The sequence below is a fragment of the Medicago sativa genome, chromosome 7, assembly GCF_051527215.1.
Source record: "Medicago sativa cultivar Bolivia chromosome 7, Bolivia_mono, whole genome shotgun sequence".
Lineage (NCBI taxonomy): Eukaryota > Viridiplantae > Streptophyta > Magnoliopsida > Fabales > Fabaceae > Medicago > Medicago sativa.
In genome coordinates, this window is record NC_140755.1 from 49930765 (window position 1) to 49950631 (window position 19867).

Below are 19867 nucleotides of genomic sequence, written 5' to 3' on the forward strand. Positions count from 1 at the left end.
TATATTTGATGTAAATGTTTTTTTTTAGGAAATATTTTATGTAAATGATAAAACTACTTTGCAAAAAATTATATTTAATTTGCTCCAAAACTTAATTTCTAATATTCATATAATCGCAATTCATATTTTTTCTAATATTCATATAATCGCAATTCATATTTTTTTCTTTTCTCATAAACAAATAAACCAAAATAAAAAACAAAAAAATTAATGAAACCCTAACTCATAAAGAAAAAGGCAATCAACAGCCGCAGGAGCTTGCTTTTCCTCTCTCTCTCTTCTCTCTCGTGTTTTCGTGTCTGTGCTGTGCGACTCCAAAGAAAAACATACGAGGTATACGGTTCTTTAAAGAAGAAAGTTACAACATCCTTAATTAACCTTGTTGTGAGTACAAATAACTTGCTCTTAATCACTCTTCCATTCTTCATGATATGCAATTTTTCATCTCATGAATTTTGCCACAATAATAATTTTTATACACATGTCTCTTTGAATTGAGTTCTCTCTTCTATGATGGTCGGTTTTCTTTTGCGGTCTAAACATTCATGTCTTATATGCGTTTTGCGTGCTTTACTTTGCATGATTATGCATCAGCAGTCTTGTTTTTATTTTATTTTATTTGAAACTTTGCATTTTTGTTTATTTTTGTTGTGTAGAATTTCAATCTTTGGTACACCCTAAAATGTCATCAAGAACAAGAAGGAGTTATGATGTCATCAGTAATTTACCAGATGCCATTCTCTGCCATATTCTTTCTTTTCTCCCAACCAAACAGGTTGTTGCAACTAGCGTCCTATCAAAGAGATGGAAGCATCACTGGCGCTCAGTTCCCGATATCGACTTAACTGACGACCAAGATGTACAGGGAACCGATGCCATTGAATTGGATGATCAAATTACCCTTTATCGATTTAACGAGTTTGTGTACTCTGTTTTGCTCAAGCTAGATTCCATCAAGAGTTTCCGGCTCAAGGTTGGATATAATGGTTCTGATCTTGGATACCTTGGCTTTACTAGAGTAGCTGATTGGCTCGACCATGTTGTACAACGCGGTGTTGAGAGAATTCTTCTCACTCTTTTCTTTAGCGTTGATATGAAATTGCCCGTTAGCATTTTGAACTGCAAGACCCTTGTGGAGCTCCACTTGTTTTCATTTAATGTGAAGGGTTTTTCTTCTGTTAGACTTCCCTCCCTCAAAATCCTTCATTTAGAGGAGTGTACATTTCTAAATGCTAAAGATTTAGTATTGCTTCTGGCTGGATGTCCAATTATAGAAGATTTACATGCATATGGTATAGAGTTCCTCTCTCAAGACTCTCTAACCTATACAGAGTGTGAAAGCTTAAGCTTAAGCAAGCTGACCAAAGCACAAATGGCTGGGACTTATTGTCATTTTCCGTTGAAAGCACTTCATAATGTGGAGAAACTGCAGATAGCAATAAATCAGGTTTGGAATTTATTATTGCTATATGAACACACTGACAGTGATGGAATAGATGAGAAGAATATGTTGATTTTGTTTCTGCTTTGTTTTTGAGAATTTTGTCCTTATTTTTTATACTATATCGTTCTATGTTGTTTACATTTTTTAGGTGTATCGAAATTTTGATGAGATTCCTACCTTTCATAATATGATCAAGTTGAGACTTCACTCTATTGAATATAATTGGGATTTGTTAGTGCAAGTGCTCGATCATTGCCCTAAGCTTCAAAATCTTGAGCTTGATGAGGTTTGTTTAGTTTAGGGATATCTTATTTATTTTGTCTTACATGCTTTTGTGATTTTATTTATTTTATCTATGTTAATAGGGCACAAAAATCCAGAAAAAATGGGTGGACCCAAAATTAGTTCCTCAATGCCTTTCATTACACCTCAAGACTTGCATATTTCCGAACTTTTTCGGCCAACGGGGCGAGCTTAATTTAGCAAGATATATTTTGAAGAACGCAAGAGTTTTGCAAACCATGATAATTTGTGGCAGTAAAGTTAAAAAATTATCCTTATGTCCAAGGATCTCTCCTAGGTGTGAACTTATATTTGATGCAAATAGGTTCCCCAACTACCAGTTCCTCTGATTAACTTATATGATGCAACTTCTTGGTTTGTTTTTGTTTCTAATGGGCTAGGTTTGTTGGTTTGAATTGTGAACCTTGATGGTCATGAATTTTGTAATTTTGCACAAGTAAGGAAAAATTATCCTTGAACTTGTACACCTGATTTTTTTAACTTGTTTAGGACTGCAATTAAATTCATTCTTCGCTTTTTGTGTTGTTGTATGCTAAATTATGATTTGATGCATGGCCTTCTCTTTGACACAAAAGCATGTACAATGATTAAACGAGTCATCTCCCAAAGCATTACACTCAAATGAATGAATCAGAGAAGTGAACCAAACATAGTATTTTGAAACAGTGAAACCCTAGTGAAAGCAAGGCTTCGACACCATTAAGGTTGCAAGTCTCCAATGCTTTATTCCTTGCTATGGTTGATGTAAAAACTCGAGTTTGATAACTTTTAGAGGAAGAGTTTGTGAGAAGCTACTATCCTTGCCAGGGCCAAAAGAAACAATGTCGTTCGGGAGTTATCTCCATGATAGTTTACGCATTTTTTAGGGACCAAAAGAGAAAGAAAGTTATACCCCATACCCCTACACAATATTATTTTTTTGAAGAAGCCGTACCCCCTTTGTTTAACCCTTCACCCTTACTAACCATGAAAAATTACAATTTTACCCCTAAAATCCTTTTGGATTCACCTCATCAAACATTTTTGGTATGCAAAAATTTTCCAAAATTGAATTTACATACCGTAAAACTTAAAGAAAGTTTCCTGGAATTTTAGCTATTAGCCATAAGATTATGTTAGTTCTATTAATTCCTCCAAAAGAATTGAATTTTAGTTTAAATGTGAGAACTAAAAGGAAAATGGATGTTTTGGTTGGTACCAATTGAAACTCAATTCACTGTCCACTGAAGCTTCTCAAACAAATAAAAAAAATGATTAATTGTGACGGGGCCAAGCCCAAGTGAGGAACCTAGCTCAGTACTCACCTTCATTCACTTTTTCATCCTTCGCTCGCTATTTGAAAAGACCTTTCCAAACGCAGGCTCTCTTTTTCTTTCCTTCTACGATTCGATTCAAGGTATGTTCTGTTTGAGTGTTTTCATTCATCATCATGTTAAATATTGGTTGGTGTCTTTTGCTACAATAAAATTAGTATGTATGTTTTATGTTATGCCTAATCTTCTTTTAGTTGTCTTGTTCATGTAAAACAATTTGCAGCAAATATTTAACGTGTATGACATTCCTTATGCAGAAAATTCAAGTTCTCTTACACTAGAAGAAATGTCACCAACTTTTGTACCAAAAAAGAAAAAGAAATGTCATCATGATGTGATCAGTAGTTTACCTGACACTGTCATCTGTCATATTCTCTCTTTTCTCCCGACCACACGGGAAGCCATTGCCACTAGCGTCCTTTCAAAAAGGTGGACACATCTCTGGCGCTCAGTTCCAGTTATATCAACTTCTTAGACGTGGAGTTGAAAGACCGAGAAACCTGTTTTCGCTTTAATGAGTTTGTCTACTCTGTTTTGCTCGCACATAAAAACTCCATCAAGAGTTGCGTCATCGACATTTTGTATGCGGATTCTCATCTTTGTCATCTTGGCTTTCATAATGTCATCAAATGGGTCAATGATCTGGTGCAACGCGGAGTTGAGTGCCTTGAAATTTGGACTGGCGTGATTGATGGTTATCTATTAAAATTCCCTATTAGCATTCTCAGTTGCAGTACCCTTGTTGTGCTCAAGTTCTATAAGTTCATTGTGAAGGATTTTTCTTCCATTAAACTCCCCTCCCTCAAAATTCTTTATTTTGAAGAAACTAACTTTTTAAATTATCAAGATTTACTATTGCTTCTGGCTGGATGTCCGATTCTTGAGGATTTACATGCAACTTATCTAGATTTCCACTCTAAAGAGTCTCTTACCTATCAAGAGCTTGAAAGCATAAGCTTAAACAAGTTGACGAAAGCAGCGTTGGCTTGCACTTTTTGTCACTTTCCATTGAAAGCACTTCATAATGTGGAGCAATTGTGCATAGAAATAAATAAGGTTTGAAATTTATTATGAACGTGATGTGACTTGATTTGAATTTTCTTGGGGGGAATTTCGGCCTTATTTAAATATTTCTATGTTGTTTATTTGTTTAGGTGTATCGAGGCTGTTATGAGATTCCTATCTTCCATAATTTAAAAAACCTGGGACTTTACTCTATCAATTGTAATTCACATTTGTTAGTAAAAGTGCTCAAGCACTTCCCTAACCTTCAAAATCTTGAGCTCTGTCAGGTATGTTAAGCTTAGGGATCATACCTGATTTATTATTCCTAAAATGCCTTTGAGAGTTGTTTTATTTTATCTGTATTAATAGGACTCCGCCAATGGGAAAGTAAAAGATGTCCTGCAAAAAAATTGGGTAGACCCAATATTTGTTCCGCAGTGCCTCTGATTACAAGACTTGCAAAATTCTGCACTTCTTAGACCAAGAAAGTGACCTTCTGTTGGCAAGATATATTCTAAAGAGTGCAAGAGTTTTGCAAACCATGAAAATCAATTGCGGTGAAGACCTAAAAATACAAAGAGAATTATTATCATGTCCAAGGGCCTCTCCTATATGTGAAGTTATGATTGACAGCAAGCGACGTTCTATGTAAGTAGCACTTCTACTTTTCAACTAATAGGTTTGATGATTTGAATTGTGAAGCTTGATGGTCTTGAACTTTGTATCCTTAAACTTAAACTTATCCTTAAACTTGCAGAGCTGTTTTTTTTTCACTTGTTCATTAACTTCAACTAAATCTATGTTATCCAGTTTTTGGTTAGTTGTATGCTAAATTCTGATTCAATGCATGACCACATGGTAAGAGAGTAAAAGTTGTACATTAGTGTTTTTCATGTGCTAAATTATGATTTGAATCTTGATGCACAACCTATTAATTGACACAAAAGCATGGCCAAAGATTATTCATAACTTAGTTGGAATTATATTTTAAAGACTACCAAACATAAACTAAGGGAATCATGAATAGACCGAAATTAAACTCAAAAGGTGAATCTAGTAAGGCTGATTGCTCCGGTGTAGTTTTAATGGCGCTTATGGCGACTTCTGTTCCATGGTTAATGAGTCATTTAGGCAAACTTGTTCAGCTTTTCAATTCAATTGTTGAACCTCCATTTTAAGCTAAGTGTAAGAGATATTTGATAGATTCAACTTTCAAGACATTAGGGATAACATTTCTTATGATGTCTTTTGTCTTGTGTTGTCTTTTCTCTTTGACACAGAAGCATGGACAAAGATTAAACAAATACTTGATTTCTTTTTTCTTTTTTTGAGCAAAAATACTTGATTTCTTAAAGTAATATGTATTTGTCTTTATTTTGAATGTATTAATGGTTTGATTGTTCCATCGGAAAAGAACTTCAAGACTAAATGTTTTTTATTTTCCGGAAGATTTGGTTTATCTATCATGGGTCACTGGGCAGTTAAGCTATAAGGAATCAGTAATTATAGTTGTATGACTTTGGATTGGGTACAAGCTCATGATTAAAAATTAAAATACCGTAAAGACATATAAGTAAGTGAAGCTTAAGAAAAGGTTCATCAAGAGGAGAAAGGGTAGTAAGTTCTTCCATCCTCCAATATCTCACCGCTTTTTCTTTTAAATAAAAAAAGAACTTAATCTCACATGCAACAATATGAACTAGACGTACTGGATAAACTTTGTAGTGCTGATAAAATTTGAACTTGAATTTCTTGTTGTGGCTATTTTTAAAGAACCTATATTTCCCTGCTCTAATTTCATGATTTCATCCTTGTACGACGCTGAAGTAGTTACAGATTTGGCACTAATATTTTTCAAAGGAATTACAATTATGGTTATGTGTTGTTTTTACATTTTCTTAAATATACCCTATCGTTCATCATTGATGCCTCAAACTTACTTGTTTCCTTTTTTGGCTATGTCAGGTTTCATCACCATATGGTTGACCTTAACCTATGATATCCTTACCTTTTTTTCTTTTCCAACGAACGCTGAAAACTTCTACACACATTGTGGGTTTTATCATGTGTTCTACACATCCTATATCATTTTGTGGAGGAGCTGATTTATTTTGGTGGAAGGATTATGTTTTCTCAGGCAAGATGCTAGAGCCCTAATTTCCGGTTGACATTAGTTGACTGTGTTCATGATAGATGTTGTACAAAAGGAAGTATATTGCATTTTTGTTTGTGAAAAAATGGTTTAATCGATGCAATACTGAACCAATACTACGATATTATTTATTCTTTTTGTGCTGCATCCAAGCTATAGCTTTTTTGAATTAATTTCCTTTACATCTTTGGTAAACATTAAGATTTAGTTATGCAAGGGCTAAGTAATAGTGTTGTACCTGGCTAATGTTCAGGGTTAAGGGTTAAGTAGTTCTGTTGTACTCCCTTTGTTCCTTTATAAGCATCGTTTTAGTATAATTTTTTACTCTTATTTAACAGTTGTTTTATAGTTTACGTTGAATTTATCAATTATACCCTTTCTCTATTACTTCTACATACCGAGTATTTCTTTGGTTAGTTGTATGTTAAATTCTGATTCAATGCATGACCACGAGATATTAGTAATTGTATGGTAGGAGAGTGAAAGTTGTACATTAGTGTTTTTCATGTGCTAAATTATAATTTGAATCTTGATACATGACCTATTTGACACAAAAGCATGGACCTAAATTAATCGATTTAGTAGTTGACTTCTCAAAGGAATTTGTATAAGTTAGAGTTATATTTTAAAGACTACTAAACATAAACTAAGGGAGTCTTCGTGAATAGACCTAACTTCAACTCAAAAGGTGAATCTAGCAAGGCTCGTGGTTCTGGTGCAGCTTGGATGGCGCTTACGGAGACTTCCTTTCCATGGTTGTTTCATAAATGTAGTGATTATCCAGATTACTGATGACTGGTTCGTATCAACTTCCCCCGGATAGTTAGTATTTCTTTGAGAACTGAAAACTCGTTTCTTTTAAGTCTAATAAATTCAAAAAATACTGGAATGAGAAATTGAGCTTTTATGTTACAAAAAAAAATAAAGCTTTTGAACTGTCTTAATGAGTCTGTTGGGGAAGTGTTCAGCATTTTAATTCAATTGTTCAACCTCCATTTTAAACTAAATGTTGGAGACGATTGATTGATTCAACTTTCAAGACATCAGGGGGTAACATATTTTATTCTCTTACCTAAGATTTCGTCATTACAGATTTGCAATGTCATTTTACAACATTATGTGCTCGAGTAAGAGACAAAAAGGCTGAAGAGGAATTGGGCGCTTCAAAGAGGAAGGAGTAAGAGTGGCATTCTTAATTAACCTTGCCGGTATAATTAACTTGTTCTTAATCTTGTGCTGCTCAATTTGATTTGAACTTTAAAGTTTAAACCAATTTATTTCGTTTTGATTGAATTTTCACATTAATGAAACTGGTTTGTGAAAGAAACTCATCACTTTGTGGTATTCATGTTCTAAGTATATATAAAAGTTCATTCTTTTATTAATCACTTAGAAGGTAGTATAATTTTGTATTGTAATTTCATTTTAAGTTGTCCTAACTCCTAATTATATGTTTGGTTTATTGAGACAATAAAAAAATTATGGTTTCTCACTCCGTAAGAACATTTATATTACTTTTTGACACCTTGTTCATTAGGGATTGAAAACGACCCAGCCCGCCCCATTTCTAACCGCCTTGCGACTAACCCGTCTAAAGGTGACATGCCAACTTTAGTGGTTGAGCCAACTTTAACGGTCAAGCTTAAAATTTCAACTTGAGCTGCCTAAAATAATTGATTAAACAGACTTGATTCATTTTGACACCTCCACACATCATGGTATTGTCCTCTTTCTTGTAGTGGGGATTATTACGCATAAATTACGGCGAGCACATTTCGTCAACATAGTTTTGATATTTGAAAGATTTTATCATGCCCACATAAATTGGTCCTTCCATCCTACATTTTCACAAAATTTCAATAATACCCTAGTTGCTTTTAACCATATTCCACAAAACTCAAATTATACGCCATAAATTTTATGTAATACTAACAAAAAAGACGGGCACTCCCGTGTTTGTCTTTCCGCTCTTTTCATTGCGCTAACGTTTGAAAATTATAAATGGTATTTTTATATGAAATTTTGATTTTGATTTTGATTAAAATTAAAAATATGAATGTTTTGTCCCGTGAGCATAGCTCAGTTGGTAGAACAATGCATTATTATATGTAGGGGCCGGGGTTCGAACCCCGGACACCCCACTTTCTAGCCACTAGGCTACTTGACAAAAAAAATATATGAATGTTTTTTGCTTTCAAATTATAACAAATCAAACTAACCATGATTATCTACTTTAATGACACCAACAATATAAAAAAAATTAATGTTTTTTTAATGACGACAACACAATATTTATTATAGAAAAAATTATTTAAGGTTATAACTGAGATAATGAAAAAGTAAGTATATATATAGTTATATATTCATCTAGTTTGTTACATTTTTTAAAGGATAAAGGAAAAAAATTGAACATATATATACTCATATCGTGTTTGTTACTCATAAGTATATATATGCTTGATTTTTTTCCTTTATCATTTAAAAAGTGTAACAAACTAGATGCGTATATTTATACTTACTTTTTCATTATCCCAATTATACCATTAAACAATTTTATATATAAAAAAAACACCGTTTATAATTTTCTAATGTTAACGCAATAAAAAGAGTGGAACGCCGTCTTTTCGCTAGTTTTACATAAAATAATTTATATAAATTAAAATTACAAGTATAGATATCTTTAGTCAAACAAAAAATATAAATATTTGCGACCTTCAAATGTAACAAACTCAACAAATATTTATCCTTTTTAATGACAATAATAATAATATAACAAATATATATATATATATATATATATATATATATATATATATATATATATAGTGTAAAGTTTAACAATATACGGTCAATTATAGGTGGACTGTCCAAGCAAAATTGTAACAGGACAATAAGTTATAGATCAGGTTTAAGGCAAAGTATAAGTTATAGATCAGATTTAGACATATAAATAAAAACAGACTGACCTATATATATACGCACACAAATAAAATTTAAAATTAGTATTATAATTTTTAATACCTCTATATAATTAATATTTCTAATAAAGATAAAATTTTGCGATGCTATAATAATACATTAATATTTATTATATTTAAAGAAAATACTTTATATCAGCCAAAATAAAAATACTAGTAAATTTTAGATAGTTGTATTTAGCAGAATACAATCCATTTTATCTTGTTGATTCCTTTATCTGTGACCATAATCTTTTGAACTATTATTTTCTGAAAAAAAATCATGTTTACAACATTCTTGTCGTTTATTTGACGAAGATCGTCTTTAAAACTTTATAAAAATGACCTACTTAGAAGATGTGAGTTTAGGCCTTAATATACACTAGACTTTTAAATAGACTTTTGAGCTTAACAAACCTTCACAAGGCCAGATCTAGGCCTTGAAAATTGGCATATTACAGGTCGAATTATGCTCTTTACCCAAATAGATTTGCCCAAAGTATATGACCAAAAAAAATGCCCCTGCGTGAGTTAACTCACGCTAGTGCAAATCTCATTCACTCTCAGCATGAGTTAACTCACGGTAGTACAAATTTCAGCGTGAGTTAACTCACGCTAATGTAAATCCTGTGTAAATCTCTGCGTCACTTAACACATGTAGCGTGAGTTAACTCACGCAAATTTAACACTAGCGTGAGTTAACTCACGCAGGGGCATTTTAGTCATTTACTTTGGGAAAGAGAAAATCCATTTGGGTAAAGAGCAGAATTCATACAGGCCAAAGGTCATGCTCAGGCCTAAACTGTTTATAGTAGGCCAGACTCAGGCCTTAGAAATCTCAACCCGACCTGACATATTCCACCCCTAATAACACACTTCATTCGGTTTTATTTATAAGCAAAAAACTACTTTTTAAGTTCATTGAATAACTAATGCATTTGACCACATTTATAGACCATATACATTAGTGATTCAATGAATAAAAAAAAATGTTTTTTTTTTTGTTTATAAATGTGATTGGAGGAAGTATGTTTCAATGGTCAAACGAAAGAGTATTTTCTTTTCATCCGCTCAATCCTCTATTCAACTCTCAAAATTTCATTTTACTTTATAATTTTTTAAGGTATTAATATAAATTGTAAAACAAATAACCAAATTCTAAAAGTTTAATTGAGTAATCAAAGTGGTTATTGTAGTCCTTGTGAGCTTAGCTCAGTTGATATGGGCAATGCATAAAATATGCAAGGTTCAGGGTTCAAACTCTGGCCACCCAAAAAAAAAAAAAAGTGGTTTTATAATTAAAAAATGGTTAACAACTTATATTTTTGTGTTGTTGGTAAAAAAAATTTGGAAATGTTAACTAGTGCCAAGGCACTAGTTAAGGGATTATAAAAGGAAAAGTATTCTCAGAAATTGTGTATTTTACTTTTTAAAACTTTAAAAAGTGTTGTTTTTAATGCTGATTTTATTTTTTCTTTCCATTTTTAGCTCCTTAACCGGTACCCCGGGGGCACCGGTTAACATGACCCAAAAAAAAAACCTTGCTTCGACCTTGTTTCCTTCTTCTGGATCTCGCTGTTAAACTCGGGCAGAACTAGACGTTGAAACCGATTCGCACTCCTCATTCTCTTCTCCGGATCGATCTGGTTCTGTGAACTGTTGTTTTGAGTCACGGTTTTGAATCCTCCTCTGTTCTAAATTGAATTTATGTGAGATTATGTTGCCATGGTTAATTTGTGTAGCTTCGGTTATGAATGATGGTGATGTTGTTTGTGCAAACAATTTGATTTGGTGCACTGTGAATCTGGAAAATGGTTGTTATTGAGGTATTGTAAGATGTGTTCTGGAATTGATAGGTTATGTTGATGAATTTGAGTTTGAATGGTGAAGGAAAAAGAAAAAAAAAAGAAAGAAAAAATGTTGCTGGAAAAAATTTTGTGTTCACATTGTTCTTAGTGTTCTTGAGAATTTTGATGAATTTTTGGTTTTGATCTGTAAAGTGGGAAAGAGAAAATGGGAAATGTGGTTTTGATCGTCCAGTATGCGTGAGACTCAGACTCTTCCTCCTTGACCTCGCGTTGACGTTGATTCCGCTTCTTTGCACCGATTTGCCCTTGTTTCGGACTCGATTCACTCCCTCTCCGGTCTCGGTTCTGGGAATTGATGAAAAAGAAAATTCAAAACCATTAAGTACATCTAATGGTTTCGGAGTACACCTCACAGAAACCATTTCGACAGCAAAATGGTTTTGGAGTCCAACTCACGGAAACCATTCCCACAGCAAAATGGTTTTGGAGTACAACTCACAGAAACCATTTCCACAGCAAAATGGTTTTGAAGTACAACTCACAGAAACCATACCCATAGCAAAACCATTAGACAATTATTTTGGTTTCTCATAGAAGACTGTCAAAACCATTAAACCATAATTATGGTTTCAGTAATAATTTCAGTGTATAACATGTTAAACAACGTTCCAGTAAAGAAACTCATAATCCATACTCATTTCTCTCTCTCTAACTCATAAAAAGCTCTCATCTCTCTCTATAAAACAAATAAACAGCACCGCCGACAAAAGCCTTCTTCTCCGACGAGACTCTTTTTTTTTTCATTTCCGAATTAAAATTTCAATTTTTTTCGTTGTTAGGTTTCATCTTGAAGCGTGATTATGAAGGTATTTTGTTTAGTTCCTGATATTGTTTAGCATCCTAGGAGAACTTTTTGAGAAGAGAAGTGTTTAAAACAGCATATTCTGATACTTATTTTAATGAGAGCTTACTAACAGTTATCATTATCATCTTTACCATCAACTATTAGTGTAACAGAATACTTGCTAACTATCAAATAACATGAACTTAATTTTTTTTACTGCACAAAGAAAGACCTCATTGGAAATTCGATGATAATAAGAAATTGGGTCAAAAGTGCAACACTATACTATTTTCAGTTTCACTACTGCACAGAGTTGACCATAACAAAATCCAAGGACTCTCAGCTAGTTAAGTAAAATTGAGGACAAATTAATATGATTATTCATGCTGTGTATTCTTATGTCTGTTATGACTGTAGGATACATAGCGCAATCAAGTCAGAATCATATTTGCATTGAAATTATATCAGGAACAATATCATTGAAACTAGTTGTTGATATTGTCAGCGGTAGAATTAGAAAGCAATTGGGGTGTAGAAAGGTTAAATTGTTTTTGTTGAACTAGGTATTAATGGGCTGAACTTATGCAGGACTTAATAGAATTAAGCTTTCACTTGGGGTGTAGAAAGCAATTATGTTAGGTGTAAAAAGCAATTATGCACGGTGCATAAGGATTTCCTTATGCACCATAACCACACCCTCAAGATGTCGCCTATTGTTCTATAAAATATGCTTTTTTATTTATTGAACAAAAAGCTAGTAAAGTTTAACAACGTTATAATTTGTAAACCAAAACTCAACTGCTAAAATTCAAATACGTTTAAAATATTCAATTTAACTGAAAACCCTCTTAAAGAAATACATTGAAATGAATTAATAAAGGAAGACCAAAGTAAAGTTTATACTAACATCAGTAACATGTGTATATATATATATTTATTAAAATACTAAAACTAATAAATTAGTCAACCTAGGAAACAAGATCTTGGACTATTTTGTTTAGTTTGATATCAAATCAATTCTTCTTCTAGTTTGGCGCCATTTACACGTCTCTCTCTCTCTTTGCTCTGTCAGTGTCAAAATCTTTTTGTAGCATCTCATCTCATGACATCACATTCTTAATGTTAACCTTTTCATCCCTTCAAACACTTTTTGTTGTTGTTCTTTTTCTCTCACTAACATAGTACAGAGACATTAAAACATTTTTTCATTGTGTTTTGTTTTTCCATTGTTGTTTGTAAATTGTAATGGCTGGTGTTTCTAGCAGAACTCGTAGCAAAAATGTTCCATTGTTTGGTTGTCTTCCTCCGAAATCGAAGCGGCGAAGAAAGAGTGATGAAGAACCTTTTGTTATTTTCATTGATGGAGATGATGATGGTGATGATGAAATGTATTTTGACTCTGCTTCTGATTCTAAGAATATGATGCTAAATGATGAACCTTTTGTGGTTCCTGAAGGTGCCAAGGTAATTTCCATTGACGAGGATGATTATGGTGATGAAGAAGGGTTAGTGCAGCAATGTGATGAGAAGATGTTTGAGGGTTGTGTTGATGTTGAAAAGGAAGAAAAAAGTGTTGAGTTTGCTGAAAAAGATGAAAACTTTGTTGGTGATGAAGATAACCCTATTTCAATACATTCAGATGAGTATGATGAAAGTGATGAAGAACACTCTAATGGTTCTGATTCTGATGTTGCTGATGCTGATGATGTTAAAGACGGACTACAAAGTGATGCTGATGAAAAGGAAGAAAAAAGTTATGAGTTTGCTGAAAAAGATGAAAACTTTGTTGGTGAAAAAAGTGGTTGTGATGAAGATAACGCTATTTCAATACATTCTGATGAGTATGGTGAAAGTGATGAAGAACACTATGATTCTTATTCTGATGCTGATGATGCTGATGAAGTTAAAGATGGAGTGAAGAGTGATGCTGATGTTGATGTTAAAGATGGTGTAAAGAGTGATGCTGACGATGGGGAAAAAATGGATGCTGATGATGATGCTGGTGATGTTAAAGACGGAGTAGAGAGTGATGAAGGTGGAAGGAACTGTGAGTTTTATGATAAAGATAAGAACTTTGTTGATTTGGGTGATTCTGATGAGAGTGATAGTGATGATTCTAATGAAAGTGAGGATTCTGATTCTGATGAAAGTGAAGAAAATGAGACTAGTGATGACGATTTTAGGGTTGATGAGATGAATGAGGTTTTTGGCAATGATGATGACAGTTCTTCTAGCTCCTTTTATGTGAATGAGAAGCAGAAGGAGGAGGAGGAAGAAGTAGAGAAGAAGAAAACGGGTGGGCCGAAATACTATACCGCAGTGGAGGAGCTGGTGAGAGAGGTGATGGATAGACAAAGTGGAATTTCTGAGAGGAACAATGAGGAGGTGAATGTTGAGAATACTTCATCTTATGATAATGATGAAGAAATGGTGAGAGAGGTGAAGGGTAAAAAAAGTGGAATTTTTAAGAGGAAATATGAGGAGGTAGAGAATGAGTTGGAGCATGCAGATCATGCTAGTGTTTCCTCCTGTACCATTGAGAAGAAGGGTAGTTCTTCTTCTAAACCGAATGGAGAATCAGAGACACTGAAACCAAAGAGTGTAGAAGGGAAAGTGAAAAATGTCTCTGATGAATGTGTGAATGTTGGAGTGAATGCCAAGTCAAAAGCCAAATCCAAAGACAAATCCAAAGAAATTGTTGGTGATTCTGATCGAGGAAAATATCAATTTGTTACAGGCTTAGATGTTGGAGGAGTTTCTTCAGTTAAAAAAAAGCAAGAAGAGATGAAGAATGAATCAAAAGCTGTATCCAAGGTAATCCTTAGGAACATTTAAATTTGAACTTTGCATTTGTATATTAATTTTAATTCGTAAACTATAGGACTGGTGCTTAAACTTAAATTATTTATATGTTTAAACTTTGGTTCTTTTTCAAACCAGAATGAAACATCAAAGGGAAAAAAAGCAAAAAGTGTAGATGTTGCCAAATCCAAATCCAAAGGCAAAGACAATGCCAAACCTAATAACTGTGTGAATGTTGCTGACTGTGATATAGGAAAAGAAAAGTATCTCAAAGGTTTAGGTGTTGGAGGAGTTTCATCGGTTCAGACGAAGCAAGAAAAGATGAAGGAATCAGATAAAGAGAAAATGACGGAGAACAAAGGAAGGGATTTTAAAGGTGTAGCTAACATCCCTATTGAGAAGAAGAAGAAGGAATCTATTGATAACAATGGTTTCAATCAAAGCTTCAAAAGCCCGCATTTTATGCCAAAGGAGTTGCGTTCACTCGAACTCCTTGCTCAATGCTATTGGGAAAGAAAGAATACCATGAACAAAGACTCAATTGTGTTGGAGGTCAATGAAGATTGTGTTGATCGGCAAGATTCACAGCCACCACCAGTTTCTGTGGACACACCTCATGAACGGATATGGAGCCTCAAAAAGGTGAAAAAAGTTCAAAAGACTAAGGAGGAGGAAGAGAATGAGGTGTTATGGGATGAATTGGAAACATCCCTTAGACAATCAGAAGCTGTATCCAAGGTAATCATCCTCTTTAAGAACATTAAAATTTGAACTTTGCGTTTTAATGTTAATTTGTGAACTATAGGACTAGCGCTTAAGATGATTTAGATTTTTGATATAAAGTGTTTATATGTTTAAACTTTGGTCTAAACGATATCAGTAAGATGCTCAATGAGATTTGCAAAGACACATCAGTGACATTGATTAACTTAGTGTGTTACTATCTGCAGATTGGAAATTTAGAGACAGATGAAGCTAGCGGAAGTCCATCATCATGTTGTGACCACAACATTTTTCTAGATGAAGAGATCGGTGAATTTTGCAAATCATGTGGCGTGGTTATTACCGAGATCAAATATATCTCAGCACTAGTGGTAAGCAAGGTTTCATGTTGATTAATGTAAAATAACTTTGTTAATTTTTTATTTTGATCTTGATTGGTGAAATTTGAACAAACCACTGTTTGTTCCACAATACGCAGTGAGTCCATGCTAAGCGTTGTCTAATTGCGGCTAAAGCGGTGCTATTTTGTACTGCTACAAGCTCGATTTTGAATCTAGCGATCACTCTATTTTGACGGAGCGTTTATAATTTTCTACTGTTTGTGCACTCTTATTTTGAAGCTAGTTGTTGGCACCTTTTTCTATTCACTGTTGAGTTTTGAATTGAACCGTGATGCTAAATGGTAGTAGTTAACTATACTTGCATTTATTTTTCTCAAGATATGTACAAACTGAAGAGGAATTTAGAATTTAATACAGTGGGATTTGCTGAACCATGACACTAAATAGTATTAGAAGTATTTTTGAGCTCTTATATCTTTTCAGGTTATGTAAATACTAATGAGTAAAACAGAAATTGATTGTTGAGGGATCCAAATAATTTGCATAAATTTGTGTTTGCTTTGGTTCCATTTATGATTTATGGCACTGAATTTTCACATACTTGTTCTGTACATGACACAGATTGATAGATTTCCCCATGAAGGTTATAGAAAGAGAGCTTCATTTGATGATTCAGTAAATGCCTCGCTCTTTGATGGCTCTAAGTTCAATGTTTCCGATGGTGGTTCAGAGACTAATTTCTCTCATAATGAAGGCACCGTTTGGGACCTAATTCCTGATGATGTGAAAGAAACCTCGTATCCTCATCAAAAAGAAGGCTTTGAGTTCATTTGGAAAAACTTGACAGGACACATCGATCTTCACAAGTTGAGTAAAACTGATCCTCGCAGGGAGGGTGGCTGCATTATCTCCCATGCTCCTGGAACCGGAAAGACAAGGTTGACTATAATGTTTCTCATGTCATATCTCAAAGTGTTTCCTAAATGCTTGCCGGTTATTGTTGCTCCTGCGAGTTTGTTACTTACTTGGGAAGATGAGTTCAAAAAATGGGACGTTGGAGTTCCATTTCACAATTTGAACAATCTTGAGTTATCCGGTAAAGAGCATGGTGATGCCGTTAATTTTCATAATTGGTCTAATGCACGACCTAGTAAGGATACAACGCGGATGGTGAAACTGATTTCGTGGTATAAAGAAAGTAGCATTCTGGGAATCAGTTACAGTTTGTACGAGAAGCTAGCTGGAGGAGGGGGGGAATCTGATGATGAAGATGAGAAAAGGAGAAAACAAGCAAGAGGAGGGCGATCCAAAAATAAGAAGAAAAAATACGCAAGTGCAGAGAAGAGAAATAGTTATATGAGAAAGGTTTTACTTGAAGCTCCAGGTTTGTTGGTTTTCGATGAAGGACATACACCGAGAAGTGAAAAAAGTCTTCTTTGGAATATGTTGTTGGAGATCCAAACAAACAAACGGATTATACTTTCTGGAACACCTTTTCAGAACAATTTCATGGAACTGTACAACACTCTGAGCTTAATGAAGCCTTCATTTCCTAAAACGATATCGCTTGAGCTGAAAAACTTTTGCCAGAAGCCGGAACGTAAAAAATCATCGAAAAAATCCAGCTGGGAACTGGATTCTGGGAATTCTTCTGATGATAAGATCAAGCAGTTGAAGTTGCTCATGGATCCCTTTGTTCATGTTCACAAAGGTGCGATCCTTCAGAAGAAACTTCCTGGGTTAAGAAATTGTATGCTGACTTTGAAGCCGGACAGTTTTCAGAAGCAAACTCTTGAGAGCATTAAAAGTTCTCACAACATTTTTATCTCTGAGCCTAAGCTGACAATGGCATCTGTCCATCCATCTCTTTTGCTCGAATGCAAACTTTTGGAAGAAGAGGAATCTGTTCTCGACAAGAACCGGCTAGAAAAGCTTCGATTGAATCCAAATGGAGGTGTGAAAACCAAATTTTTGGTGGAGTTTGTTAGGCTTTGTGATGCTGTTAACGAGAAGGTTCTTGTGTTCAGCGAATTACTCGGTCCTTTACGCTTAATTAAAGACCAATTAAGCTCTTCTCTTAATTGGACCGACAAGGAAATTCTGTACATGGATGGCGTGGTTAGATTAAAAGAAAAGCAGGAGCTAATCCATAGCTTCAACGATGCAAACTGCCAAGCAAAGATTCTACTTGCATCGACAAGAGCTTGTTCCGAGGGAATTAGCTTAGTCGGAGCATCAAGGGTTGTGCTGCTCGATGTTGTATGGAATCCTTCTGTCGAAAGGCAGGCTATCAGCAGAGCATATAGGATTGGACAGAAGAGAGTTGTTCACACATACCATCTGCTCACTGAAGGGACCACGGAGCACCTAAAATATTTCAAACAGGCCGAAAAGGACCGGTTATCTGAACTCGTCTTTTCGGATAAACATGTTGAGAATGATCAGTCCAAGAGTTGTGCTGTGGACTTTGAAGATAAAGTTCTTGATCTGATGCTTCAGCACGAAAAACTTAAAGACATGTTTGTTAAGTGCGTGGTTCAGCCGAAGGAGCGAGATTTTGTCGAGAGTTTCGGCTATTGATTAAACTTTAGATGAATATCAACTTCTAAAGTATTAGTGTATAGGCCAAGGACTACTTTCAAAGGTATTACAGATTTTATATTTTCTTTTAGTTTCACTGATTTCATTTATTATTACTATCTGCAAAATCATGCTATTTCCTTGCTAGGACTCATGGCTTAGGAAAATATAGTTATGTGTCAATAACATATAAATATTGTCATTGTTCCTAATACACATCAGTTATATTTTTAGTTAATATTCTAAACTGTAGTTAGAGGTAATAGGGTTTACACTTTCAAGGAAGAAAATAATCATTAGAGTTCATTTTAACAAAACTTTACCTCATCAATTATTACTATAATCTTATTTAAATTATGATTCTTGATTTTTCAGGATACCTATAATCCGGATGGGAAAAATTTGTCAGTAAGAGCATAGATAATGTGTCAAGCTTGATTGGATCAGCACATAACATTCTATTCAAATTCTTATTTGGTATTTACATATTTTGTATTTAAAGAATGCTACAATTCACTTCAATATTACACTGTCAGTGTTCATTGTCTTGATTGACTTGTAATATTATTTTTTCTTGTGAGAAGCATTGAATGCTTTTCCTTAATCTAAGGCTTTGAGACTTCTCTCTCATTACATTTTGAGCAAACAAAACTCATTTACTTTGAACAACAACCCAAAACATTGCAAATCCATGCAAACCCTTCTTCCAACATAATTCCATTTTCATCAATTTCTTGTGGTCAAATTTCATCTTCTCACTTTATTATCATTTTTGCCATTTCATTGCTTCTTTTCTGCAGCCACCTGAACAAGTACAGCTACATCATAAAAGTTCTGAGATACTATACAAGCAATTGAAATTGTAAATTTTCCAGGCTGTTTGAGAGGTATGTTGATTTGTCTTATATGATATGGTCCTAAATATGGTAATCTAGGTACAATATATATTGGAAGTTGTAATGTAATCCCATTGGAAACTACTACTTTGTTTGGTACATGTAAATTAAAAATATCTATCTGGTACATATCTTCCAAAACTTATGGTTATTTTCTATGCAGCATGCTTTGATATCAAGTACAAAGGTTATGACCATGAATGAGGCTATTAAGATTTGATATAAAGTACAGAGGTTTATGTGTAAAATCAACTACATCTAAAACGTCCAATCTAGATCGGTTGATTAGACAATCCAAATTTAATTTTATGATATAATTTGATTATTATTTTATAAATATAAATACTCCCTCCATAATAAAATATAAATAAAAGTGATAGTTAAAAATTCAATGTATGTGGTTAAAAAGTTAATCTACGTACATCAACTTTTCAATTATCTTTTTTACTTAAATTTTATTTTAGAAACAGTAGTTAATTTGAAATTGTAACAAAAAAAAAAGTAGTTACATTTCACATTCATCCAAAAGATCAATAACTTTCCCTGTGTGCAATCTGATCCTATTTATTGTGAATCACATTTTACATTTCATTTCATCCAAAAGAGGGGGTTATCTTTTTCTTAAAGAAATAAATCAAATCTCAACATACCAAAAATATGAAAACATTGGTCAATGAACTAACTTGTCTTAGGGGACTT

The 19867-nt window shown here is 33.8% G+C and overlaps 2 protein-coding genes and 1 pseudogene across 2 annotated transcripts; all 3 read left to right on the forward strand.

Moving 5' to 3' along the window:
• The first annotated feature begins 588 nt into the window (after nt 1-588).
• LOC146906461 (F-box/LRR-repeat protein At4g14096-like) lies at nt 589-2141 on the forward strand. The gene is made up of 3 exons (XM_085728835.1): nt 589-1447; nt 1593-1730; nt 2052-2141. The coding sequence occupies exons 1-3, from the start codon at nt 683-685 to the stop codon at nt 2139-2141; spliced, it is 993 nt and encodes a 330-aa protein (XP_085584961.1). The 5' UTR covers nt 589-682.
• A 1205-nt stretch (nt 2142-3346) lies between these two features.
• On the forward strand, nt 3347-7009 carry LOC146906462 (FBD-associated F-box protein At4g10400-like; annotated as a pseudogene).
• Nucleotides 7010-13018: 6009 nt separating this feature from the next.
• On the forward strand, nt 13019-18313 carry LOC146906463 (SNF2 domain-containing protein CLASSY 4-like). The gene is made up of 4 exons (XM_085724026.1): nt 13019-14527; nt 14903-15366; nt 15579-15722; nt 16314-18313. The coding sequence occupies exons 1-4, from the start codon at nt 13072-13074 to the stop codon at nt 18270-18272; spliced, it is 4023 nt and encodes a 1340-aa protein (XP_085580152.1). The 5' UTR covers nt 13019-13071; the 3' UTR covers nt 18273-18313.
• Nucleotides 18314-19867: the final 1554 nt, after the last annotated feature.